This window comes from Phodopus roborovskii, unplaced genomic scaffold (assembly GCF_943737965.1).
Source record: "Phodopus roborovskii unplaced genomic scaffold, PHOROB, whole genome shotgun sequence".
Lineage (NCBI taxonomy): Eukaryota > Metazoa > Chordata > Mammalia > Rodentia > Cricetidae > Phodopus > Phodopus roborovskii.
Window position 1 is genome coordinate 3,503,324 of NW_026126691.1, and position 27,934 is coordinate 3,531,257.

Below are 27,934 nucleotides of genomic sequence, written 5' to 3' on the forward strand. Positions count from 1 at the left end.
AAATACATCATCATAATACATAAATAAAAAAATTTTATTCAAAAATAAAAAACAACAAAAAAGGAAGATGGGCCTGAAGGCTCACTCCTATAATCCCAGTACTTTGAAGACAATGTTGGAACGACTGCTAAGAGTTTGATGACAGCCTGGCCTACAGCATAAGATGCTGTCTCAAATAAACTGAAATTAAAACTAAATAAAATAATTATATCTTATCCCAGTGACAATGGCTAAGATTAAATAAAAAGACAAAGAGTGCTGGTATGGTTGAAAGGAAAGCACAATAATCAATGTTGGGCAGTCAAAGCCATGCAGCTACTATGGAAATCTTTGGAAATTCTACAAAGACCTAGAAGTAGCTCTACCACACGAGCCACCTATAGCACTCACAGCTGTATTCCTGAAGGAGTTCATACCCTATTACAAAGATACTTGCTCATTCCTGATCTATACACAATAGCCAGTAAATGAAAACAGTTTAGTGTCATCAGTTGATGAATGGATAAAAAAGATATGCTATATTCTTCAGCTGTAAAGAAAAAAAAATATGAAATTCACAGGTCATTCTGAGTGAGGTAACCCAGACTCAGAAAGACAAACATTGCTTGTTATTTCTTATATGCGGATGCTAGCATTGAATATATGTGTATGCTTAAACTGAAATATCCATAGAAGTTGACAAACTAGGGGATGGGGGTGGGTAAAGAGGATGGAGGGCTAAGTAGGATGGAGGATGTGAGAGATTAATGGAGGGCAGAGTATAGGGACGATAATGCTAAAGACTTTTTAAAAAGCCACATGGAAACCCACTATTGTAGAAGTTACAAAAATAAATACATACATAAAAGTAGCTTAAATGGAATTCCTCAACCTTACAAAGGCTCAGGAATCAACAAGGAAAAGGGGCAGAAAGGTTTTAAGAGCTAGATATCAGATGCCTATGGAAAAACAGAATTTGCTTAATATAACAGTTGTTGCACATATGAACTCACAGTGGTTATAACTGAGTGCATTTGAGCTTGCGAGATCATCAAATCAGTCATCATTCAAGAATGGGTTGGTGATGGATCCATAAATTCCCAACCATAGCTTAGAAGCTATTGGCAACCGATGGCTACTGGGGGAGGAGTTACACTTTATTCAGGATGGTCCCTGACATCATGTTTCAGTAGCTAGACCTACTGTACATACTGCACATACAATCAGTACTAAGTGATTTAGTGAACTTAAAAATAGAACATACTGGGCTGAACAGAAGTCTTAGCAGTTAAGAGAACATATTGCACTTACAGAGGACCTAGAATTCAGGTTCCCATCACACACACAGTAGTTAAAAATTCTAGTCCCAAGGGATCTGACACCCTCTTCTGACCAATATGAGTACCAAGTACACATGTGGTGCACATATATACACATAGGCAAACACTCACACATAAAATTACAAAGAAATCTAAACTTAAAAAACAAGTATAAGGCAGGGTGGTAGTAGCAAATACCTTTAATCCAAGCAGGTATATCTCTGTGAGATCGAGGCTAGCCTGGTCTATAGAGTGAGTTCCAGGTTGGCCAGAGCTACACAGAAAACCACTAAAACCCAAGACAAACAAACAAAAACATGCATAAGGTTTCAACTGCATCTATAACAACAGGCAGAGATTTTGTGTGTGGGAGGGAACAGGGGAGTGGATTTTATCAAACATATTGTATAAATGTATGACATTCTTTAATAAAAAAATTAAACACATTAAGGTAAAAATAACACAAGGAAGAAGGGTTTAAAGAACATTAGAAATGATTATTAGCATGAAGTTAATTTCAAACTGTAAGAGTTCCAACAGCTCTGAGGGTAGGGTGTTCCTGGTTGGTAATGACTTACCTGTTGCCACCAGTGATGCATGCAGCGCAGGTTCCAGTTGGCTGCTCATTCTGCTCATAGTAATGGGCATCCACATGGGCCTCAGCAGCTTTACTCTTCAGGATCTCCCCAAATTTATCTATCCCAATGCATCCAAAGAATGTTGCTGCTTTGTGTGGCTTCTGGATCATCCACTGAAAGGTAAGAACATAATTGATTGCATGGGCTAGAAACAGTACAGATAATATAGGACTCTGTCATGGATGGTGGCTTCAAAGGCAAGCTTTGTGATGCTGATGAATGGAACTTCAACACTGCAGTACTGCTTAGGAAAACAAGCCTAACAAAACAGCTGTATGCATCTTACCCTACTATGTGAGGAATAGATACAGAGGGGATCAGTTTAGTGGGTAAATATAAAGAACAGTGCATTAGAACTCAGAAGCTCAAGTTATAAAGACTTTAAATCAACTGTTGGCTGTTTACAGGAAAATCAAAGTTCAGTGACAATAAAATGAGCTAGCATAGTGTTTTATGGAAAAATGCAAAATCCACTTTGAAGACTCTTGATATCATGTTTGTCCTGGACTAGTTGTGGAATTAATAACATGTAACTTGGTCTTTCAAACTTTTTTCACTTAGGATTTTTTTGTTGGTACACAGGTCTCACATTATAGCCCAGGAAGGCTTAGAACTTACTTTGTACACAGTTAACCTAAAACTCACAGAAGTGTTTCTGGCTCAGTCTCTTTAATTCAAGGATTATAGACATGAACCACTATCTTGGCATCACTTAACCTGTCTGCACCTTACTTGTATCATTTGTAAAATGGGAAAATGATAAAAATATGCTTCATAAAATAGCTGGAGACTAACTGAAATAATATAAGCTAATGTATATGCAAAGATGAGCATAATACCCATGGCACAATAAGCAATACCTATCAGATGTTATAACCAATATTTTATACTTCTTGAAATAATTCATCCATAAATTATGCTATAACATGTTCATGTTTAATACTATAAAAATGATAAATGTTAAAAATTGAAGCTGAGAATGGTGGTTTATGGCTGAAATTACAACACCTGGGGTATGGAGGCAGGAAAATCAGGAGTAAAATGTCTATTCTGGGCTACTATGCAAATTGGAGAACTGCTTAGGTTCTATGAGTCGCTGTCTTACCCACCCCCATTGCACTCCCACTAAGTACTGGATTGAGGGTAGACTTCTGAGCTCTCATCAAAGAAGCTACTTTTGAAATAGATGGCAATTAATTAACTCAACAGACATAGAATAAAATACTGTGAAATCTACAGCTCACAATGAGACATCTATGTCACACCCCTTATCCCAAGACTCGGGAATGATTGAGACTTGAGAGGGCAATTGAACACAAACACTCACAGTGGCTATTACTGGGTGAATAAGAACAGCAGGAGTTTAAACCTGCCAAAATCATAGTACTAATAAGGGAGGGGCTCTTGATGCCCCACCTCTACTTGAGGCCACATTGGCAATTGATTGCTGCTCGGGTTGAAAAAATCAGCTTTCTTTAAGGATGCTGGTTCAAGAAGATACACATGCTCTAGAAGATAGATGTTCTAGAGAGAGACAGAGAGAGACAGACAGAGAGAGAGAGACAGACATAGACAAAGAGAGAATGCACATGGAGTGAGAGCTAAAGGTGATAGTGGGTTACGGGAGGAATGGGGGGTTATATGCAAAATGATTAAATGCATGTATGAATATTAAATTTTTAAAAGATGTTAAAATTCTAAATACAAATATCATGTCATTTAAGTAATATAAACATAAGTATTTTTGTTGTAAATGATTCATAATGGACTTCTTTTAATATGCATGGTTTTCAATGATTTGAACTCTTTAGCTCAAGTCCCTGAGGCTTCTCATCTTTTATTAGTAATTCTAAAGAGACCATCTCTCTTTGTTTCAAATATAGTTGTAAAATTCTCTGTATGTTAAGTAAAAATCAACATAGGAGCCCGGAGATGTGGCTTGCTCAAGATCCAGGTTCAATTCTGGACAACCACATTGAAATTAATAATGTAATCAATGCCTTCTCATGACTTCCATGGGTAGTTAGTTACATGCTTGTGATGCAGACACACATGAAAGAAAAACAGATAAAATACAAATAAATTTTAAAAATAAAGTAGCACCAACATAGATTTTGATAAAGGTATATTCAAATAATGAATATAAAATATATGTACATGTATATACATATATATAAATATATATACGAATATATATATGAATATATATATATATGAGGGATTAAGGAATGAGGACATAGAAGATTAAGAAAAGAAAGCTGCAGGAATGACATACACTAACTGCATTTCTAGATATTTACCCTTAAAATACACATACAATGCTACAGATGCATTTATTATATTTTATCTAAAATGAAATAAAGTTACAAACAACAAAGTCTATGTATAGAAGACATGTTGGATAAACTGGGTGGACCTGTTTGATAGAAATGCAAACAAATCCCCACGTGAAAACAAGAAGGGTTTTTAAAGAATAAATCATCTAAGTAATTCTAGCACTTGCGAGGTAGAGGCAAGGGGTTGGAGAGTGGGAGACCAACTTGAGATACAGAATGAATTCAAAGCCAGCCTTAATTCCACATGGAAACACAGTCTCAACAACTAAGGCCTAAGGATGAAGCTTAGTGGCAAGCACTTGCTTGACCTGTATAAAGCCAAATGTTTCAATCTCCTGAATAGCAACAGAACCCCAAACCAAAAGATCCTACTTTCTAGGATATCCCATGAAGCTAGTTTTAAGAGAAAGAAAACTCAGAAGGAAAAATATCCTAGGAAAGCTTCTAGATACTGGATTTGTCAATGTTTTCTAAGGAATTATAACAAAACAAGTCAAATAAAGCAAAAGTAAATGACTATGACTACAACAAACTTGAGACCTACTGAACAGCAAAAGGAATAATCAGTAAAGTAAAAGGGCAATCGTATATCTGATGAGATGTTAATACCAAGAATACCTAAGGAACTTCTACAATGACACAATGATACAAATAACCTGACAGAAATATGGCCAAAGGCGTTTTCAATTACCCAAACATCTGTGTTTCTAATTACCCAAATGGCCAAAAAAAAAAAAAAAAAAAAACAAACAAAAAAACAAAAAAACCAAAAACAAAAACAAAAGAAAATGCTCAACAGCACTAATCGTCTGGGAAACAAAAAATCAAAAGCACAATTAAATGTTATGGATTACTGATAATGAATGTCACCATGAAAAGAGTAGGAAATAAGTGTTGCTGATGACATGGAGAAGATAAACTTGGGCTGTAGACAGCTAGAACATAAAACAATGAAGGAGAGGATGTGGAGAAAGGGGAACACTCCTCTACTACTGGTGGGAGTGCAAACTTGTACAGCCATTTTGGAGATCAGTATGGCGGTTCCTCAGGAAAATGGGAATTAGTTTATCACAGGACCTGGCAATCCCCCTCTTAGTCATATACCCAAATGATCCACAGCCATGCAACAAAGACATGTGTTCAACTATGTTCATAGCAGCATTATTTGTAATAGCAAGAACCTGGAAGCAACCTAGATGCCTCTCAACTGAAGAATAGATAAAGAAGATGTGGCACATCTACACAATGGAATACTACTCTGCAGAAAAAAAATAATGGAATCTTGAAATTCGCAGGCAAGTGGATGGAACTTGAAGAAACCATCCTGAATGAGGTAACCCAGTCACAAAAAGAGGAACATGGTATGTACTCGCTCATATATGGATGTTAGACTTAGAGCAAAGGATCACCAGCCTATAATTCACACCACCAGAGGAACTAGGATATAAGGTGTATTCTAAGAGATTCATATAAGGTCCCTCACAGAAGGGACAAGTCCCCCAGAGCACAGGGGAATTGGGGGGGGGGCAGTGAATGGAGAGAGAACTAGGCGAAAGAGAAGGGGAGGAAAGCACATGCGACTAGGAAGATTGAGTCAGGGTAGGAATAGAAGATGAGAGAGAGAGAGAGAGAGAGAGAGAGAGAGAGAGAGAGAGAGCACAAAAGAGGGAACCATTATAGGATCGAAGAGAAAACTGAACCTAAAGAAATGTCCAGATACCTACAAGACTGACTCCAACAAATAATCTGAGCAACCGTGGAATGGCTACCATAAATGCCCTTCCATGATACTGAGATCAACAACTAACTTATCCACCATCATGGAGCCCTTATCTAGTACCTGTTGGAAACAGAAGCAAATACCCATAACTAAACACTGAGTCGAACTAGAATGCAGGTGCAGAGAGAGAGGACAAGACCAGGTTGCAGAAACACATAGAAACAGTTGACCTGAACAAGGAGGAGCTAATGCCCCCCCCCAGATTGATAGCTGGGAATCCAGCATGGGACTGACTCAGGTCCCCCTGAATATGGGTCTCAGCTAGAAGGACTGAGCAGTATAAGGGACCTCAGACACTGGAACCAGGATGTATTCCTGGTGCACAAAGGACCTTGAGGTCACATCCCCCATAGAGGGATACTCCATTAACCGAGAGACAGGAGAGAAGTCCTAGTCCCTACTCCAAATGACTTGACAGATTTACATGGCCCCACCTGGATGGCACAGCCCTACATGTGGAATTGGGGAGGGGGATTGGAGGGTAGGGTGGTCAGGGTGCACTGGGGGTGTAATGGGGGAAAGAGGGTAAGAGGAAGGGAGGGAGAGGGAACTGGGATCAACATGTAAAATAATAATAAAAAAAAAAGAAATAAGGAATCTACATAAATGCTTTCAAAAAGCAACAATGACAAGGAACCAAGCATTGGCGGTACATGTCTGTAATCCCAGCACTTGAAGGAGAGGCAGAAGATTGGGAGTTTATGATTATCTATGGCTGCACAGTGAACTTTGGTAGCACATAGTCCCTAGAGGTACTACAGCAGTGGTTCTAACCTGTAAGTCATGAGCAATTTGGGGTTTGATCAACCCTTTCATAGGGGTGGCATATCAGATATCCTACATATCAGATATTTGCATTACAAATATATTACACATAGGAAGTGTAATGAATTTGAAAAGAATTTTATGGTTAGGGTCACCACAACATGAATAACTGTATTCAAAGGCTTTAGGAAGATAGAGAACCATTGTGCTAGAGGACATAGAATGTGGAAGATTAATTTCTCTAACTATGTAGCTTTTGGGAGGCTGTCATCTACACTGAATGGAACTTTTCTGTGATACTTCCAGAAGTAACCCTCACCCATGCTCTTGCAAGAAAGCCCTATAAACTCATTGGATTATTAAATTGTATGTTGATGGAATCATTCCTATGATCAGTCATTGGTGATATATCTGTTTGTTTATGTCTCCCAAGGAAGGTAGCACAATAATGACACATCGTTTGAATGCAAAAAGATGGGAAGCATATCTGAGAGATATCAATGATGCTGAAGCCTAAGTTCTTTAATTATAAAATATATGATCTTGTGGATACTAAAAGAATCAGAAATGGCTAATGGCAACAGGATATCTAGTCATTATTGATATAAATACCTGAATTAGTTTAATTTGACTTAAATAAGAATAGAAACAGCACGATATTTCTAGAAAACACCCAGGAGAGGGATTAATTGTAATGAAGGTATCAGAAACGGTTTCGAAAGATAAATGACATCAATTGTCTGTAAAAGATTATGTCTGAATCTTTGGAACCACAAAAATGTGCATCAAAGAAAGGCATATAGCATAGCATACAGTGTGTTTTAGGAATCTTATTATGGTGTCCCCAGGACAAAAGAAATCCTATTTATTATGTAATTAGTTCCAACCAAAAATATTAACTTTTCTAACAGTTAGTATCTCAATAGCACTGCAAATTCCCACAAGCAGACCCAGACTCATCATCAGCACATTCACTCATTACTTGAACTTGACTTTTTAGTATTGCCTTTTAATCACGGAAATTACAAATAAATTTATCTTTACAAAGTACCTATAAAGTCAATAAAAGCAATGCATCAGTCTAACACTAGAAGGGAGGGTCTGAAGTAGTGGTTCTGGCTGTGACTAGCAGATGTTATTGAGCTACTCTCAAAAAACTAGACCATCTTGCGGAAGAGACCTTGTAAGTGCAACAAGTACTATGTCAGTCTCACAAAACATCTAGGAGACACGGTGTCAGTTTACTGCAGGGTCATAGCAGGCCTACAAGGGCGCAGCTTGGGAACAAGAGCATATGTTAGCCAAAACTAATAAAAAAGATAACCGAAGGAATATCAGAAGTGTAATAATAGAGCAACTATATAGGAAGGAAAAATCTAGTGGGAAATATAGGCCTAGGTAGGATAAATAAATGTCACTTTACAAAGAGTAATCATAGTCTGTAGATATAATAAAGTACACAGAAGTTTCTTAGCAAATGAGTGAGATTATAAAAACTGACACGTATTAATGCAAGGCACCAGACAGAGTAAATTTACAACTGAATTTAAATAGTTGCTGAATAAATATTATATTAAGATACACATTAGGGTTTTTAACAATATATTCAAAGATTTCTATTAATATTAACTTCACCTTTCAGAAGATTCTTCACCCAATTGCAATATTTAGGACAACGATACCTGAGAGCTATCACTTTTAAGATAATGAATATGCTTTAATTTAATTCAGAATTAAATGATGAGGAATGACACCTAGATAGTATAATAATTGAAAGATAAGCCAGAGACAGGTATTTTTATGACAGAAAAACCAGGGAGGCACTTCAGGAAAACTAAAAAGCCCAGCTGAAAAGAAAAATGTAATGTCAAAACTGGGAAATAACAATAAGCATCTATCAAATGAAGAACTGCAATAAAAAATGGTAGCAAAATGGGGAGATGGCTTAGCAGGTAGAGGTCTCTTGAACATATTCACTCCATAGAACATGAAGCATATTTAATGTGCTGCATTTGAAAATGTACTATTATAGCTACTTATAGATTTAAGGTTCAGTATAGAATCTATCAATAAAAGTCAAAAGAATAAATTTCAATTATTATTTTAAAAACTACTGTTTTAATTGTACTATCAGTATCATGAACACCACTGTTATTTACTGTTCTGTGTTGCATGGTGTGTTTGTATTTTTACATGCACATGTGTGGAGGTCAGAGTACAACTATGGGTATTCAGTTATCTCCTATTTTTCTGTGGGTTCTGAGAATTGAACTTATGTCATTAGACTTGTATCGTAATGCTGTTACCCACTGAGTTATTTCTTACCCAGACACTGGGCATTTAACTTTGACAATCCTTCAGAAGAGGATTCACTAATTGCCAGAAATTAATAACAGGGATGAGGCCATAGGCATGAGGAGTATGGGGATAGAGGGAACATGTACATAACATAGAAACAGCAAGAAGGATGTTTTTTCCTGTTCAAACAAAGCAAAGAAGGTTACAGGATTACAAAATATTAACAAGGAAAATAATTTTAACAAAAAGTATTTAATTTCATTTAAAGTGCTGTATAAATGATATGTTTTTAATTATGTGTATACTTGTGTGTCTGTATGTAGTTACATGAAAGTGAGGGCAGGTGATCTTGAAAACCTGATGAGGGCACTGAATACCTTGGAGCTAAAGGTGGTTGTGAATAGTTCAATGTGGGTGCTGAGAACTATACTCTGCAAGAGCAATAAGCACTCTGAACTCATGAGCCATCTCACCAGCCCCTAAATTATGATTGTCAAAAACAGCTTATATCATCATAAACTAAAAATAAATTAATAATAGGAACAGAAATAGATAGCCAGAATTTATCTCCAAACTCTATTTTTTTTTAATGTATAGCACGTGGTATGGCTTTAAGTTTTATTGTGCCCTACTTATTCATACCCGAAGCCTCAAAGGGTCAAGACGCTGTCTAATTATTTCTACCACTATGCTTGACATTAGTACCTTGCTTGTGTATAATGAAGTTCTTTCTCTTCTGTTTAAGATGGATCAAACAGGGATCAACTAAGGCATATATTATGTTTTTTTAGAATCAGAATTCAGAACAGTGTTTCTAAAAATTAGTTGAAATTTCTATGTCCCTTTACAGTTAAATGATGGTTTAAAAATAAAAATTTGCAGGCAGACAGTGGTGGCATACACCTTTAATCCCAGCACTCAGGAGGCAGACACAGGCAGATCTCTGTGAATTCTAGAATAGCCTGGTCTACAAGAGCTAGTCCCAGGACAGCCTCCAAAGCCACAGAGAAACCCTGTCTCAAAAAACCAAATAAATAAATAAAATAAAAATTTGGTTTTTTGCTTGTTTTATGGAACTAGGGCATTTCTCTGTAGCCCAGTGTAGCCCTGAATTGACAATATAGCACAGGTTGGCCTCAAATAAACAAAAATTCTTCTGTCTTAGTCTTTTGAGAGCTGGGTTGATAAACAGGTATCCTAGCTTGTAAGTACATTCTATGAAAGGTACACTCAAGCAACTTCAAATAAAAGGAGATGACAAGCAACAATAAATGCTCTAAAACTTTTAAATGCTATTACGTATTTCTCACTATTTAAAAATAACTATTAAAAATCATAATTTCTTTCATATTTCAGAGACTTTCCTAAAGATACTATGTTTTTGCCAATGATTATTTAGAACATCAATAGTTGTGAGTTAAATTAATGAGCAATGTTCATGGAGAACATTGCTAAGTCTGTATCAGGCCCCTAGATCAATAACCAGGATCATAAAAAATAAAAATGAAAAGTTTAAAGATTTAGTTTGTATGGTGTGTCATGATAGTGATTTATATATTATTTACCTCTTTAATCCTGAACATTAAACATAAGGTTGTCAATCTAAGTCTATTTTTACAAGTGAGAACTCAGAAAGGGGAGGATGACAGCAAGCAACCATGGCTGACTTTAGAATGTGTCCCTATTAATTATCACCCTTGATACAGAACAACCTTCCTAATGCTGCAACCCTTTAATGCAGTTCCTTATGTTGTGGTGACTCCCAACATAAAATTACTTTTGTTGCTAATTCAAAACTATAATCTTGGTACTGTTATGAATTGTAATGTAAATATCTATGTTTTCTGGTAGTCTTAAGTGAATCCTGTGAATGAGGTATTTGACACAAAGAAGGGTTGAGATCCACAGGTTGAGAATCACCGATATAGAGTGAGGAGAGGGTTGGAGAGATAGTGGTTAGAAGTACATACAGCTCTTTCAGAGGACACTAGTTAGGTTCCCAGCACCTACATCAGGCAGCTCACAACCATATTCAACTCCATTTCCAGTGACACCAGTGGTCTCTGCAACTGTCTGCACTCATGTGCACATGAAAGTTTTACATAATCTGAAGAGAACAGGGGGAGGAAGAATTATAGGAGCCAGAGGGGTCTAGGACACCATGAGAACATGGTCCACAGAATCAACTAAGCAGGGCTCATAGAGGCTCCCAAAGACTGTGGGTCCATGTTAGGTCCTTTGCAAATTTGTTGTGGTTGTGTACCTTTGTGTTCTTGAGGGATTCAACAATGACAGTTAGGAGATGCCTCAGACTTTGTCTGTACATGGAACCCTTTTCCTCTTACTAGACCACCTCCCTCACTCAGCCTGGGTATGAGGGTTTGCACTTGGTCTTTCTGTATCTTGTTAGGCCATGTTCTTTTCAGAAGGGAAAAGGAGGAAGAGTGGATCTGGGGGAGAGGAGAGGTGGGAGTAGGGGAACTGGGAAGATTGGAGGGAAGAGAAACTGCAGTTGGGACATAATGAGAGAAGAATAAAAAATAAATTAAAGCAAAGCATCATGGAGGAGTGCTATCAGACCTAGAGTGAACAAGAGGCTAGGGGAGGAATAATTATATGGCTTTGCACAGGTAACTTACTCTCTAACCGTTACTGTTCTTATGCACTAGGAAATTACGATGATGTTCCAGGGATCTATCATAAAATACAGAAAGACATCTTTTACAAATGATAAATCACACAAAAATTGGTGGCAAACTGAAACTATATGGGCAAGGACAGGAGACAGGGAAAACTTTAGAGAAAAATAAGTGGTCTTTTGAAGTTAAAATGTCATTAAGATGCATCTGCCCAGAAACCCAAGCAGATGACTAGCAACCAAGGAGAAGGGAAAGTACTGAGACACACCCTTCTCCTCTCCTATTTCTAGCATGTACTTTATCAAAAGCGAAAACCCCAAGACAGTAAACATATGCTCATCAACACCTTTCAGCAGCAACATCAGAAACATGAGGCAAAGGTCAAGCCAAAGTTTATTGACAATGATGAACTATGACAGTCTCTATTAAATTACCCCTTCCTTCAAGGTGTATGTTATCAAAGCAGCAAAAGATATTTTCACTCAGTCATATAACAAACTATTTGTTGAGATTGAAACATCTGGTCAATATCTCCTAGCACTGCAATTTCATGCACAGTTAGCATTAGGACACATTTCTCCTCTTCTTACAGGGTCCATAAGAGTGGCACATATGGCTGATCATTCATTTCATTAAAAAAAGGATTCAATTCAAGGCATTACACACAATTGCCCGTGCTTTATGGTGTTTCAAGTCTACCTGCCATCGTTTTCCATCATCATTGCTGACTGCTGCTCTCTTCTACTATAAAAGCCTGTAAATATGACAGAGCACTTAAAGCTTAATGGCTTTCCTGAACTGAAGTTAGAAAGCATTTATGACAAAGGAAATCTATAGAGTGCCAAGTCATTTTCTATTATCAAGAACACCCAATACATTAAACTACTACTTATCATTGTATTTAGCAAATATCTAGTATTGATTAGTAAAGTAATATTTTTAAATAATGTCTAATATACATGTATGAATGTGGGTGTGGTGATATATTATTTATGATTTAATAAAGATTGCCTGAAGACCAGAGAAGCAAAGCCAGTAGATCTTACCTCTACCAAGCTGAAATGGCAATTCTGTTTTCACGAACCCTTACAGGCAAAAGCCCTGAATTCCTGTCTCTTCCTCCTTTTGTTCTTTTCTCTCCCCAGACATATCCTCCTGTTTCTACAAGTGATCCTAAGCAATGGGATCTAGATGTGAGCTCTATTACTCTTTACTCTTGTGTAGGCCATGGTGGCATTGAACTCAAATTGATCCATCTGCCTGTCTCCTGAGTCTTGGAATTAAAGGTGTATGCCACCATTGCTTAGCTTCTACAACTAACTAGTGCGGCTGGCTTTGCTTTCTGATACTTCAGTCAATCTTTATTAAATCATAAATAATATATCACTACATGTGGGTGTATGGTAGTGTTTTATACGTATGTGTACAAATGTAGAGGCTAAAACTTACTGGAGTGTCTTCCTCTATTGCTTGTCTCACTGATTCCGGAATTTGCATTCAGCTAAAATGGCAAGCAGCTGTTAGGATTCACTTGTTTCAACACTCCCGTCCCCCAACACCCCCTGTGCCAATCTCCACTGAGTTACAGGAGCATGCTGCCTGGCTTTTATGTGGGTGCCAGGGATCCAAACCAAGGTCCCGATGCTTCCACTGCAAGCACTTTACCCACTGAGCCATCTTTTTAGTAATAAAAATCAATACAAATATTTGACTTTGGACACAGTATACTTATGAGGATATTCTTAACTATAAATGCCAAGTAAAATAAATAACATCAAAATAATATTACAGAAATTTAAATTGATTTTAGGGCTGATGAGATGACTCAGAGTTTAAAGGTGCTTAGCACCAACCAAGCCTGGCAATCTGATTTTAATTCCAGGATCCACAACAGGAAGAAACAAAGTCCTACAAGATGCCCTCTAACCTTCTCACATAAAGCACTGCTCAAGAAATGTGAAAAAAATAAAATTAATTTGAGTAGGGGTGTTCAGAATATTTTAAGTTGATAAAGACTAATCCCATACTAGAAAGAATCAGGATGCCACAATTTTATCAATCACATATGCTGAAAAATTTCCACTTGAAATTCATACATTTGTTGCCATAGTAACAGAGTCCTTTCTTGAACACTTAAGAGTAGCAAACCTGAACTCACACCGCAGATTTCTCTTTTTTCTTCCCTTCCTTTGGGATTATAGCTTCAAGGGATAACTGGGGTGGGAATGGGGCACATGCAAAGTTTCTGTTTCACATCTCCTTTGACATGCTTCTTCACAGCATGACTGTGTAAGGAGAGCAATTTTCTAAAATCTAGGAATTTGTCTCTCTAGCCAATAATAATAAAAAAGATTTCAATGACTATTCTTGTGATAAGCATTAATCACAACCATTTAACTAATGAAATAACTATTAGAAAAGAGAATATTATAATCACAAGGCTGAACTGACATCCAACTGACATCTCTCTAGAATGCCCTGAACTGCAATTCTGCATGCAATGTAAATATTTTGTTTGTTCATTTTTTATTAATTTAAGTCAGTCAATTCAATCTGATGATATTTATAGGATGGGTTAGCCACAGTGTTGTCATAGGAACACACATTACAAAATCACTTGCTTGTGTCATGGAGAGTCCTAAAAACCAGAAAAAGCAAAGAAACAAAGAATCAGACAAAAGCCAAGCTTGGTGATGCATACCTGGTGGCCATACCACTTAGGAGGCTGAGGCACAGGACTGCTGAGCATTCAAGCTCAGCCTGCCTTACACAAGACTTTATCTCACAGTATAACCAAAGGGCCTGAGAAATGGCTCTGCAGGTGAAAATTCATTCCTCCAAGTTATCCTCCGACTGTCATACATGTACCAAGACATGCAAGTAACCCCACCCAACACATACACAAATAAATGTAAAACAAACAAAACAAAACCCAATACCTATCAATCATAAAATGGGTGAAGACTACCAAACAGGAAAAATAACATCTAAGGATAATGCAGGAGAAGAGCCAGGAAAGGTAAAGTAGATATAAAATATGTAAATATTTAGATAAGAGAATCAGAATGAGTTTGAGGAACTTATTGCAAACAAAGGAGACAATGTTCTCCTTTCTTCACAATCAGTTAAGACTTTCACATTAAGAACCCTAACCCTGAATATGGGTCTCAGCCAGAAGGACTCAGCAGTCTAAGAGACCTCAGACAGTGGAGCCAGGATGTATCCCAGGTGCACAAAAGGACTTTGCGAACATATCCCCCATGGAGGGATAACTGCCTTAATCTAGAGACAGGAGAGAAGCCCTAGTCCCTACTTCACAGGACCTGTCAGATCTACATGAACCCAACTGGATGGCATTTCCCTACATGTGGAATTGGGGTGGGGGGATGGGATGGGAGGGTGCTTAGAGTGCATGTGAGAGGGCAGAGGGGGTAAAAGGGAGGGAAAGAGGGAGGGAGGGTGGGGGGGAGGGACGGAGAGGGAATTGGGATCGACATGTAAAATAATAAATTAAAAAAAAATGCTTTGACTCCAAAATTTAAGTTGAAGGACAAGTTACTGGGGAAAAGGATTTTTATTTTTGTTTCCACAGAAAATGAAAAGATGTGGATTCCTTCCAGACTAATGTGGTTTGATCACGCCAGACCGCCTGAAACAGAGTACAAGCTGATCCTACATTCAAAACAGCTGGACAAAACAGCCCTACAGACTACAGCCAGGATATCTGAATCTCCTTCGAATCCCCCATGACAGTGCCCCTTACCAGCAGGAAGTAGTTTGGAAAGAACGACACCCAAATTCCCAAATATTGTGTATAAATGTTTGTTTTCATTTAATTGGACTTTGTTATATAAAATTAAATAAAAAAAAAAAAAAGAACTGAAGAGTGGCAAAGCTAATGAAAGATGAAAATAAACTGGAAAAAAAATGGTGAAAGGATCTAGATTATATGGACCTTGTTGGTATAGTAAGGCTATACATTTCATTCAGACTGTAATAGGATGCCAGTGATTGATTTTAAAGAACATCAACTTACCAAATATAAGTAAGGATTCAGAAAGCAAAGTCAGCTAGAAATCATAGAAGTCAGGCACATATTTTAATCCCAGCAACCAGAAGCTAGGAGGTTGGGGTCACACCTTTAATCCTAGGACTCATGATTAAGAGTTAGATGGATCTCTCAGAGCTCAAGGCCACCAGGGATATACGGGCAGTCTAAAAGAGTAACAGATAACATGCCTTTAATCCCAGCACTAGAGGGATATGAAAGATAGAAGCAGGGCCTTCAGTATTCAGTAGGAGGCATCCATTCTTCAGCCACACTGAGAAGAGGTTACAGTTAATACTTGGTGAGGGCTCATGGAAATAGGATCAGCCTGAGGTAGAGGTAAGAAGCTAGTGGCCAGCTGCTTTCCTTTTCTGATTTTCAGCTTGAAGTTTTATCCCAATATCAGTCTCTGGGTCTTTTATTTTTTCGAGTTACAGATATTTGTGCATTGATGTGTGCATATGAATGTACCTGTAGTATTCTCAAAGGGAAGAAAATGAACTAGTTGTCAAAGGATAGTAGCTATTGATGGAGTGATGTCCACAAATATAGGCAATAATACATTTACTTTCAACATGAGCACAAAAATGCCAACACTTAAAACACTGAGAAGGCAGGGCATAGGGAACAAGTCTACAGCACTTAGTAAAAAATCAAAACTATTTTCATGAGTTCCAGACTCTGTATTGAGGATGCTATAGTCTTTCAAGAAGTTCCCAGTGACTACTCTCAAAGGTGGCGCTGAAGATGTTTATGCTATACAACTCCACTCAACTCCAAATGATGACTATTCTTTGAGCTGGACTGTCCTCAGATGTAAATAGGAGTTATGTATTACAAAGTACTGAATTGATGGCTATGTGAACCCAAAGACAGTTATCTTAGCATATTGTGTATCTCTGCAGAGGCCACACTTTAGTCTGTATTTTTGCAATACAATTTTTAAAAACAGGAAATGGTATAAACACTGTGACAATAGTCATCTGTATTCTTATCATGAGTAAGCCTTGAGGGCTTTACCCTTAGTGAAGAAGACACAGAAACAAAAATATCAATAGTGTGGCAACTAAAGGGGAAATAAATGACTAGAAAGCTACCTTCCTTTTTATAAAATGTCTTTCAAAGACTTTCATATGAGGGAAATGAAGAATGGTGATATAAATTACAGGGAATGGCAATTTATCCTTTAAAAAATATAGACAACTAGAAATAGCCTAGTAGTTTTTATTTTATTTCCCTACTGTTTGTTTAGAATGTAAATGGCCCCCATAATCTCATAGGGAATGGTACCACTAGGAAGTGTGGCCTTGTTGGAGGCAATGTGTCATCATGGTGGCAGGCTTTGAGATTCCTTTTTATTTTACATTTTTAAATCTTAAACTTTATTAAACACTAATAAGTTCACCTTCTGTGTTGTTCTGTGTGAATTCATGGATAGTACATATCAGTGTCCTGTATTTTTACTTGGGAAACTCAAACTTTTATTGAAATTAATAAGAATTACTATAGTTAGTACTTTGATAAAAACATATGATTACAATTTTGGGTTTCACAGATTCCTTCATTTCATGTTTTGTTTTGTTTTTTTTTAAATTTTATTTCTTATACTCAGTGTCTCAGCCTGCAAGCCAAGATGTAGCCAGCATCATGTCTGCCTGCATACTCCCATGCTTATGTTGATAATGGACTGAATCTCTGAAACTGTTAGTGAGCCATCCCCAAATAAATGTTTTCTTTATAAAAGTTGCCATGGTCATGATATCTCTTTACATCAATAAAACCCTAACCAAGACAGTTCAAAGACAGAACTACATATAGGCAATGAAAACATTACGTAGTCAAAGATGACTCTGAACTTCAGATCATCCTGTCTCTACTTCCCAAGGGCTAAGAATACAAGTAAGCCCCAGGGATAAGTGAATGTTAGAAACACTGTAACAATGGAGTCCTGATAATTTAGTTTTTAAACACATTTATTTATTGTGTCCATATATGTGTGGGGCTTAATGCATGCCATAGCACATGTGTGGAGGTCAGTGAAATGAGAACTCTTCTACTATGTAGGTACCAGAGATCAAACTCAGGTTATCAAACTCCACAGCAGGTGACAAAAACTGCTAAGATATCTTGCCAGCTAATGGAGTTCTTTGAGGGAAAAAAAAAAAAAAAAAAAGATTTATGTATAGAAATTTGAAAGAAAAGTTGATACCTTGGTTATAAGTAATTCAAGATCAAAACCAGACACTTGATGTAATAATGTCTATTAAGAGCACATTATATCTAAAACAGATTTGTGAAGGAATAAAGATGAAGAAAGCCTTGATAGAATTACAGTTAAGAGAAGGAAGGATGAAATAAAAATACCAACAGCACAACAACAGAGGCATAGAATAAAGATTCTGAAAACTGCAAGGCGTTATAGAAGTATTAAAGAGAAAATGGTAAATAAGCTGATTCTTGAAGAACAAAGACTTTTACAGGTAACAAGAAAAGTAAATGAAGGTAAATTAAATTACGTGCTAACAACTTTGTAGGTTCAAAACCACACAGGAATACTTTGGTCACAGCTTACATAGCAACACAGTAAACACGTGATCCTTAAGAGCATATTTTGTGAAGGACTGGCACCTGACACTGAGAAGCAGGTAGACATCAGGGGGCTACATGACAATTCTGTAACTTAAAACAGTGCACAGAATCCTCAAACAACGTGGGAAGATAACTCTGCAGATTCCTTACAGTTCTGCAGTACTTTGTAAGCAATTCTGGTCTGGAATGTTTTAAAATATAAGTATAGCAAGAAGCCTTAGGGAGGTCAGGGTGCATGTGAGGGGGCAGAGAGGGTAAGAGGGAAGGAGGAAGGAAGAGAGGGAGAGGGAACTGGGATCAACATGTAAAATAAAAAATAAAAAGAAAAATGTCAAATAAACAAAGTTTACACTGAAAAAAAAAAAAGAGACAAAATAGTATCTTCAATAAGAGGAGGGGTTGGAATACTTCAAAAATACTCTAGAAAGGAGGCTTGAGGGTGAATGTTCCCAGAGTCAAGATTCCTTCATTGTAAGTAAACTTGCTGAGCACAACATCTACCTAGACTCACTTTATGATGCTCCTGGTACCTGCAGAGTCAAGATGACCCAGTGGAACAGATGATGAAGTTGTGTCCCCCCACCCAAAAAAAATCCTAATTTATCAACTTGCAAAATGAAGGATAATATCCAAGCTACTTCACTTAGATAGAAGGACAACACAGGAAAAAGGAAGACAATTCCAGACCAGCTGGTATTATAGGAAAGATCCCAACCATAACGGAGCCCAGGAAGCCGGGAAACAGAATATTATGGAGGCAGAACTGACAAGTCTTGGGACTGTGGAGGTGAGGTAGGGAAAGTGTAGGTTGAGTGTAATGTTAAGTAGATGACTGCTAGACAGCTCTGTAATGGGGAAAGATAATATAAGACAAAGAGCAGTACACTGTGAAAAATCCATAGTAGGCTGGGATGAGTTCACATACATAAAAATATAAAGGTCCTCAAGCAGACACAACCACTAGGACCCAGGAAAGGCCCAGACAAAAGTCAGAGGGGAAAAACTAAACCAATCCACAGGTAATAGTGAGTCTTAAAAGGGGTCTGTAGAGCACACTGATGACTTGTCAGGAGGACTCATGGGAAACTCCATTTCCACAATACTGAGATATTTGCATTTTCTCAATATGGATGCACTGACTTTCATGGAACAAATTCATGCTGGTGCTAAAGAAAGAATGAAGGCAACTGAATGAAGTCCTACAGCCTCTTATTCAATTCTTAACAGCCATGTACTCACATTAAGACATCTGTTTTGCAACAGGCAGTAAAATTCATAGAAGTTTATTAAATATTGACCCTCAAATGCACATTCAGAGTGGAAAATGGGACGTACAAATGAAGTACAAAACCTCCTAAAGAAAAACCTTCCTGAGATTGAGTTTCTACACAAGTACCTGCTTTTTTATGGAAAACTATTTCTATTTGAAATAATGACTGGCAGACAAATGATAGTTATTCAGACTTAGACATTTGGCAGACATTTTCTTGGAAAAGAAAAAAGAAAGCCTGTCACTTAAAAAAATACTGTCAAGGTTTATTGCTAATAATAAAACTTGTGCTTTCATTTGAAAATTATAATCATGTAAAAACCACATCTACCACTATGAGATTCACAATACTTAAAGACTATTTTCTTGAGATTGGTAGTTGTATTGACAAATGAGATATTTAACAATGGTACCAAGATATGCAGAATAAATCTACAATTGACCAATGTATTAGGATAAGAAAAAAATTACACATACGTAAACTCTGTGTATATAAAATAAATATATAAATTTAATTTTTCCTGAGCTATGGTTTACACTATCATTCATTTAAAGTGAATAGTTCAACAGTGCTTCAAATAGCCAGAGTTTTACAAGAATCACATCAATTTTAGATGTTGCAAATACTGCAACATTTGCAAAAACAAAACATGTCTGCAGGCAGAGGGGAACAAAAAAAATCAAATTTCTTCAATGAAGTGTCACTGAGTATATCAACCACACCCCTGGGCTGGCCTCATGCTCAATAGTCTATCAACTCAAAACAGACTCCAAATTTTTTCTGTTTAAGGTTTGGTGGGGTTTTGTTTGGTTTTGAGAGAGACAAAGAATATAAATTTGGTGTTTAGAGCGCATGTGAGAGGGCAGAGAGGGTAAAAGGGAGGGAAGGAGGGAGCGAGGGCTGGAGAGGAGGGAGGGAGGAAGGGAGAGGGAACTGGGATCGACATGTAAAATAATAAATTAAAAAAAAATGCTTTGACTCCAAAATTTAACTTGAAGAACAAGTTACTGGGGAAAAGGATTTCTATTTTTGTTTCCACAGAAAATGAAAAGATGTGGATTCCTTCCAGACTAATGTGGTTTGATCACGCCAGACCGCCTGAAACAGAGTACAAGCTGATCCTACTACATTCAAAACAGCTGGACAAAACAGCCCTACAGACTACAGCTAGGATATCTGAATCTTCTTCGAATCCCCCAAGACAGCGCCCTTTACCAGCAGGAAGTAGTTTGGAAAGAACGACGCCCAAATTCCCAAATATTGTGTATAAATGTTTGTTTTCATTTAATTGGACTTTGTTATATAAAATTAAATAAAAAAATTATAAATAAAATAAAATAAAAAAAGAATATAAATTTGGGTGCTTAGGGAAAGAAGAGTATCTGGGAGAAGAAAGATATTCAAAATATATTATATGAAAACTAAAAAAATTTAAATTGTGTACATTTTGTAACTTTCATTTTTCTTAAGTGTATGTGTAGTGGACTTGTCAACACTATGTCCTACCATTTAAGCTACACCTTGTAGCTCACCATCAGTGTATGAATGTATCGATTTCTGCATAAGGTTTTCAAAATCGCCATTATTGTGATAATAGCTATCATAAGTAGATACAAAAAGCTGATTGTAATTCTCTTGATAACTAGTGATGCAGCCCATCCTTCCATGAACTCACTGGTGTATATATCTTCTTAGAAAGAAAAATCTATTGAGAGCCTTTGGCTGTTTTAAAATTGAGCAATCTTTTCATTGTGTTTTAATATGTCTCTATATATACAAGACAAAATAAATAGAACAGAAAATATTTAAAATTTAAGCTGTCCTTTTACTTGGGAGAGGGGAGGCAGTACTGGTGGACAGACTCAGGGCTTCCTGTATACTAGGTATACTCTAGCACGCGCGCGCATACACACACACACACACACACACACACACACACACACACACACAAAGGGCTTGGGTAAAGACTTAAGGAGGAGAAAGAGCAACTCTGCAAGAGTTGGAGAAGCAGGGATTTCCAGCCATGGAAACAGGTAGAGATGAGCCAGGAAAGGAGGAAACCCCAGAGCTGTTACACATAGAAACCCTGTCTCTAAAAAGCAAGACAAAGAAACAAAGGAAAACAGAAAAATATCATCTTAAATGTATGAAGCAATTACACAGCACTAATTTTATGCCCAAGGTAAGATAAAGAACTAGTTTTTGAACATTTTGATAAATACATTGTGAGTTAAGCCTAATATTTTACCTTGTATTACAATGTTAAATATTGAGAAAAATGTCCTACAATAATTCTTCTGATCAGTAGTTGTCAACTTGAACAAATCCAGACTGGCTTTGGAAATAGGTCTGTGTGTGCCTGTGGTGGATTGTCATGACTTCATTACTGATGTGGGCAGACCCACTCTGTTTGGGCAGCACTATTCCATGGTTCATTCAGGTCCTGGTCTTTTCCGTTAAGAAAGGAAGCAGAGCAAGAGCAGGCATCCATTGCTTTGTTTGGCGATTGTGGATGTGGTGTGAGCACAGCTTCGAGCTCCTACTGCCTTCCACTCTGTCATGCTGGACTGTGCCCTGAACTGAGGTAAAATATCCCTTTCCCCCTTTTAAGCACTTATCACAGCAAAAGGAAAAGAACTGAAGACAACTAAGTGGATGCTTTTAAACAAGAGTATTTTATCAAAGTCATTACAATTAAATATATCTGTGCACCACAAAAAGTTTGAATTAAAGGGTTTCACTGCTAGACTTCCTGTCTCTGCCTATGAGTACTTCAATTTAACATGACAGGATGGGAAGGATGCATATGGGTCAAATCATGGACAGGCAAATATGACTGAGAATATTTACAGGTTTATGCCAAATGCTAGTCATTGTTATGCTTCCTAGTTACTTTATTTAAAACAGGAACTGTGGAAAGAAATGCAGATTTGCAAACAAGTGTACATTTCAAATTGCAGTATCAAGTCAGAAATCACGAAGGGTCTGCTACTTAACCCTATTTGTAATCAATGACGTTATGCCTGCCATAATGTGTTTTGTCATTAACTCATACCTCTATCTCCACTGACAGAAGAAAATATAAACTATAGATCAGAGACAAAGACAATTCATTATTTATGGCATAATCAGAAACAAAAGCAATTATCTTTAGGATATTCCAAAAGTTCAAATTCCATTGGGGCAATGCAGCAAGAGATGGATGTTACCAGCATACACTGTGGAACACATCACAAGGATGATCCCTGCAGTTGTTGTTGTTTTTGTTTTTGTTTTGTTTTGTTTTAAACTGTTTGAGGGCCCACCACCCAGCTCCTAAATAAATACATGGACACTTATTTTCACTGTTGAATGTCCAGCATTAGCTTGGCTTGTTTTTAGCCAGTTTTTTAAACTTAAGTAATCCCATCTTTTAAACTATGTTTGGCATCTGGGCTTTTTTTTTCCCCTTCTTACTACGTGGCTGATTGTGTGGCAGAGTGGCTGGTTCCTGGCAGCCTCCTCTCCTTTTTATTCTCCTCTTTCATCTTTAGATTTTTCCTATATATTCTCTCTGACTGGCAGCTCTCTCTATCCCTCTCCTACCTCAATATTGGTCAGTCAGCTCTTTATTAGACCAATAAGGTGTGTTAGGCAAGCAAAGTGACTCAGTATTACAGAGTTAAACACATGCAATATAAAAGAATGCAACATATCTTTGCATCATTAAATATCCCACAGCATAAAGGGATACAACACATCTTAAACTAATATTCATAATGGATACCCAAATCAGGGAGCTCAATTTTCTGCTGCACTCTGTTCTACTCCAAAGAAAAAGATGTCTCATACCTCTACCATGCCAGCAGATCTTATCAGGTGTGGTAATGGTGGTGGTAGTGTATTTGTATCACCCTGCACGTCTCCAAGTAGGGAGATGTCACTAGCATTGCAATCCTGGGATTTCTCCTTATACAAACCCAAGCATTGTAAATCCCAAAAATTTTTTATTTGCTTGTTTATTGTTTAAAGATCTCACTATGTACCCTTAGTTGGCTTGAACTCACTATGAAGTACAGGCTGGACTTCAACTTACAGACCAATTTCCTCTGCCTCCCAAGTGCTGAGGTTAAAGGCCTGGGCAAACACTGTTGACAAAAAGGACCACCTAGGATGGCTTCAAAATCTTCTTCCTCCTACAGGCATCTCTTCAGCATATTGTACCTGCATGTGCCACAAAACCCAGCTGTAAATAGCTCTGTTTAGAAGTTTCAGAGTTTCGAGGAGCACAGAAACACATTAATTACGCACAGTCAACTTGCCACTTCTCAATTGGAATAAGACTCATATTGAAGTATTTTAAGGTTTATATGTAACGTGCATGAGAGTATAAATAGCATAAACAAAAACTCCTAAGACTTCATCAGTGGAATAGGCTTATTAGAGATATTAATCATAATTGATTTAGATTTACCTGATACAAAATGGCAAAATGAAAACTCCAATAACCACATCATACCCATCCTAGCAAACCCATCCTAGGAAATAACCACATCATACCCATCCTAGGAAAGCCTGTACAAACAGGGTGATGACCCTTGCAATGATTCTGATGAACTACTTTTACAGTTTCTTTCAAGTTCCAAAGTGCAACCTATCAGTAAAAAAAAGGTTATTTTAGACTACAGATGGCTCAGCAGTTACAACAACTTGCTGCTCCAGGACATAAATTGGGTTACCAGCACTAAGGCAGAACTCCTGTTAACCTCAATACATTTTAAAAATTAATTATACTTATTTATATGTATGGGAGTTTTGCCTATATGTATCTATCTGTGCACCACATGTAAGCTTGATGTCTGCAGAGGCCATTAGAGACCATTAGGATTCATCATGTGGGTGCTGGGAACTGAGCCGTTGTTCCTTTCAGGAACAACAAGTATTCTTAACCACCTAGCCATCTCTCTAGTCTTTGATAACAAATAAACCAGAGAGAAAAAATCTGAGTTTTTCTTTGTCTTTTTAAAAAAATTTGCATTAGTGTTTTGCTTTGAGTGTCAGGTCCCTGGAACTGGAGTAACAGACAGTTGTGAGCTGCCATGTGGGTGCTGGGAATTGAACATGGGTCCTCTGGAAAAGTAGTAAATGCTCTTAAGTGATGAGCTATCTCTCTAGCCCCAAAAGTCTGACTTTGAAGTATAGTTAAAATTAGAAAGGAATAGGAGCACAACACAGTGTTAGGGTATGCAATAGAAGCCATTGATTTGATCCTAGCACACCTAAATACGTAAATAATGAATGTAAGAAGATGTCAAAAAGATAAGAAACCAATTGCCCAATTGCCAAATGAACACAGACAATAGGGTTACACTAAAGTACAATTAAAAAAAAAAAAATGTGATGATCCAAAATGAGATAGGGAACTAATGATGGGTACTTTTCAACCCCTCTGATGACAGTACTGGCCTATCTTTTAACAGTTGAGTCATGTCTCCAAGCTCAGAATGTTTCCGTATAATTTCTCTAAACTCTATCAGTAAATGCTTTCAACCCATGGCATGCACAGTCTACATTTCTAGAAATATGCCAACCATTAAAGAAGAAAAAAGACATTTGAATCAAACACAATGCCAAAGGAGCTTTGACAGGAGCCTATGCACTATCAAGGCAATTCATGATTGTATAGAGTTAGATACATACTTTCTGCTTTATCTAATATGGCTTTCTTACATCTACTTAGAAGAAAGTCACTATTCTTCAGGTATTAGAGAAGCTTTAAAGTCAAAACAACAAATTCTCTCTTATGAATTCTAAGAAACAATCTAAGGAGAAAGCAAATGCTTTTACTAGCAGTTAATCACAGCTGGCATGGCAGGACATGGTTAGAGTCAATCAGTGGTGAGGCCAAGACAAGAGGTTCCTGAGATAGGTGCTAGCCTGGGATCTACAGAGATCCTGTTTCAAAACAATACCAGCGATAATTACAATGACAATCAAAAGCTAAGTTTGAACCCTTAGGTTTATCACAATATATAAGCCACAAGCTAAAGTAAGAACCAAAGTATATAAAAAGCTAAAACACTAAATCAACATAACAAGTCCATTACTCATTTACTTAGATTTAAAATACCATGATGCATATGACTCTGAGAACAGTAGCAACAAATAGTGAACACAAGGTGTGATTTCATTTAAGAGCTAACTGATTTTTCCTTTTGGATTCAATGTTTCATGACATGGACAAAATACAAAAACAAAAGAAAACAATAAAAACCAACAACAACCAAAAACAAAACAAAAAAACATAATTACAAACGGAGATGCCAAAAAATTTTAGAACTATAGAAATCATTGGGAATGAGACAAAAATAGCTGTGTAACAGATAAAAAGTTTAAGGCCAGGCATTGGTGGTGCACACTTTTAATTCCAGCACTCGTGAGGCAGAGGCAGGCAGATCTCTGTGAGATCAAGCCCAGCCTGGTCAACAGAGCTAGTTCAAAAAGCCAAAAACAAAATAAAACAAAACCCACCAGATACGTTTCAATCACTTGCTCTATATTGTTTACTGGCTGTGAGTAGATCATCTGGGCCACATTCATGAGCTCTCATAACGACTGAGAGCCACTTACTTATATAACTGTTTCTGTCTTTATGTTTACCATGACAGGGTTTCTCGGTGTCCTGGAGCTTGCTTTGTAGAGCAGGCTGGTCTCGAATTCACTGTGATCCACCTGCCTCTGCCTCCCAAGTGCTGAGATTTAAAGGGGTGTACAGCTACCCCACCACCCAGCCTAAAAAGTTTTAGTATGATATACCAATAGACACAGTCATTAAATTATCCATGAATGGGTTGAACTTAGCAAGTTCCCCTAAGTACAACTACAGAGAATATTTATTCACTGTTTTAGCATATATTTTATAACTTCACATACAATTATCAAAGAATTTAAGAAAGAAACGTTTGATAGGTATGTTTCTACAGCTAATGATCCATGAATCTATCCACCTATTTATCTGTCTGTACATAGGCAGGGTTTTGTGTCTCAGGCTGGCCTTGGACTTTTTTTTTTTTTTTTTTTTTTTTTTTTTTTTTTTTGCATTTGAGGAGGACACTCACCCTACTATTTCTACTTCTGTAGTACTGTAGTACTGGGATTACATTCATCCACACAATGCTCAGGTTAGATTTGAGGTTGAAGACTGGGCCTGCCTATGTAGCCCAGTTTTGCTTCAGAGTCCCAATCCTCCGTTCTCCACTACCTCCTTGGGTATGGATTACAAGCATGTAGTACTATGCTAGGTTTAAGGAATGCAGTACACAGAAACCAGTTCTTTTAGTATGTTAGGAAAGTTCTGTTCAACTGAACCAAAGCCCTTTCTCAATTTATGCTATTTATGATGAAAGCTTAGAGAGATATGCAATTTTCCTGGTACAAACATTTAGAGGCTTAATAGAATATTCTTGGAATGGTCAATGAAGCTATCTATGTGAGTCAAATCAGGACAATGAAGGATTCATTATGTTGATAAAAATTATCATGTTCCTGTCAAGAAATTTTTCTAGATATTAAACTTTCATCTATTTTTACATGCAACTGCTGTTTAACATTTCAACAGCTTTTGTATGATTGTTCTTGTTTGACAGGATCTCTCTATGTTAGCCTTGGCTGGCCAGAAACTTACTATGGAGACCATACTGGCCTTAAATTCACAGAGCTCCAGCTGCCTATTGCTACAACATCCAGCATAAAACTCTTTCTTAATAAAAAAAAGGATTTAGTCATTTTTAAGACTAATTTCTACTCAAGGATGTTTTTGTAGAAAAATATACTTTCTGATGGAAGCTTCCGCAAGCAGCTTCTGGGAGCAGATGTAGGGAACCACAGCCAAACATAAGGCTGAAAGAGAGAAAAATTGGAAGTCATCTTCAGGTCCCTCCACATGGGGTCAAGGACATCAGGAAAACATGGCCCAGTAGGGCTACAAAGAGGCCCACAGAGACTAAAGAAGCAACCACTGAGCCTACATGGGTCTTCACTAGGTCTTTTGCATATAAGCTATTATGGCTGTTAGCCTGAAGGGACGTGGAGAGAAGTGGTTCTGGGGGAAACGGAAGGGTCTGGGGGAGTGGAGAGTTGGGAAACCATAGTTGGGATGTCTAGGAAACAAAACAAAACAACAAACAAAAAAGCTACACATATTAGGTAAACATTTGAAAATGAAGACTATTATCTAATATCAGAAATATACAAAACAACAAACAAAAAAGCTACACATATAAGGTAAATATAT

General features: G+C 37.3%; 1 protein-coding gene across 1 annotated transcript in view; it reads right to left on the reverse strand.

Annotated features, from left to right (window-relative positions):
* Nucleotides 1–27,934, reverse strand: part of Adk (adenosine kinase) — a 266,620-nt gene that overhangs the window by 215,882 nt on the left and 22,804 nt on the right. Inside the window, exon 2 of the mRNA XM_051174772.1 lies at nt 1,877–2,049. Within this exon, the coding sequence (XP_051030729.1) occupies nt 1,877–2,046 (170 nt within the window). The 5' untranslated portion in view covers nt 2,047–2,049. The remainder of the gene's footprint in view (nt 1–1,876; nt 2,050–27,934) is intronic.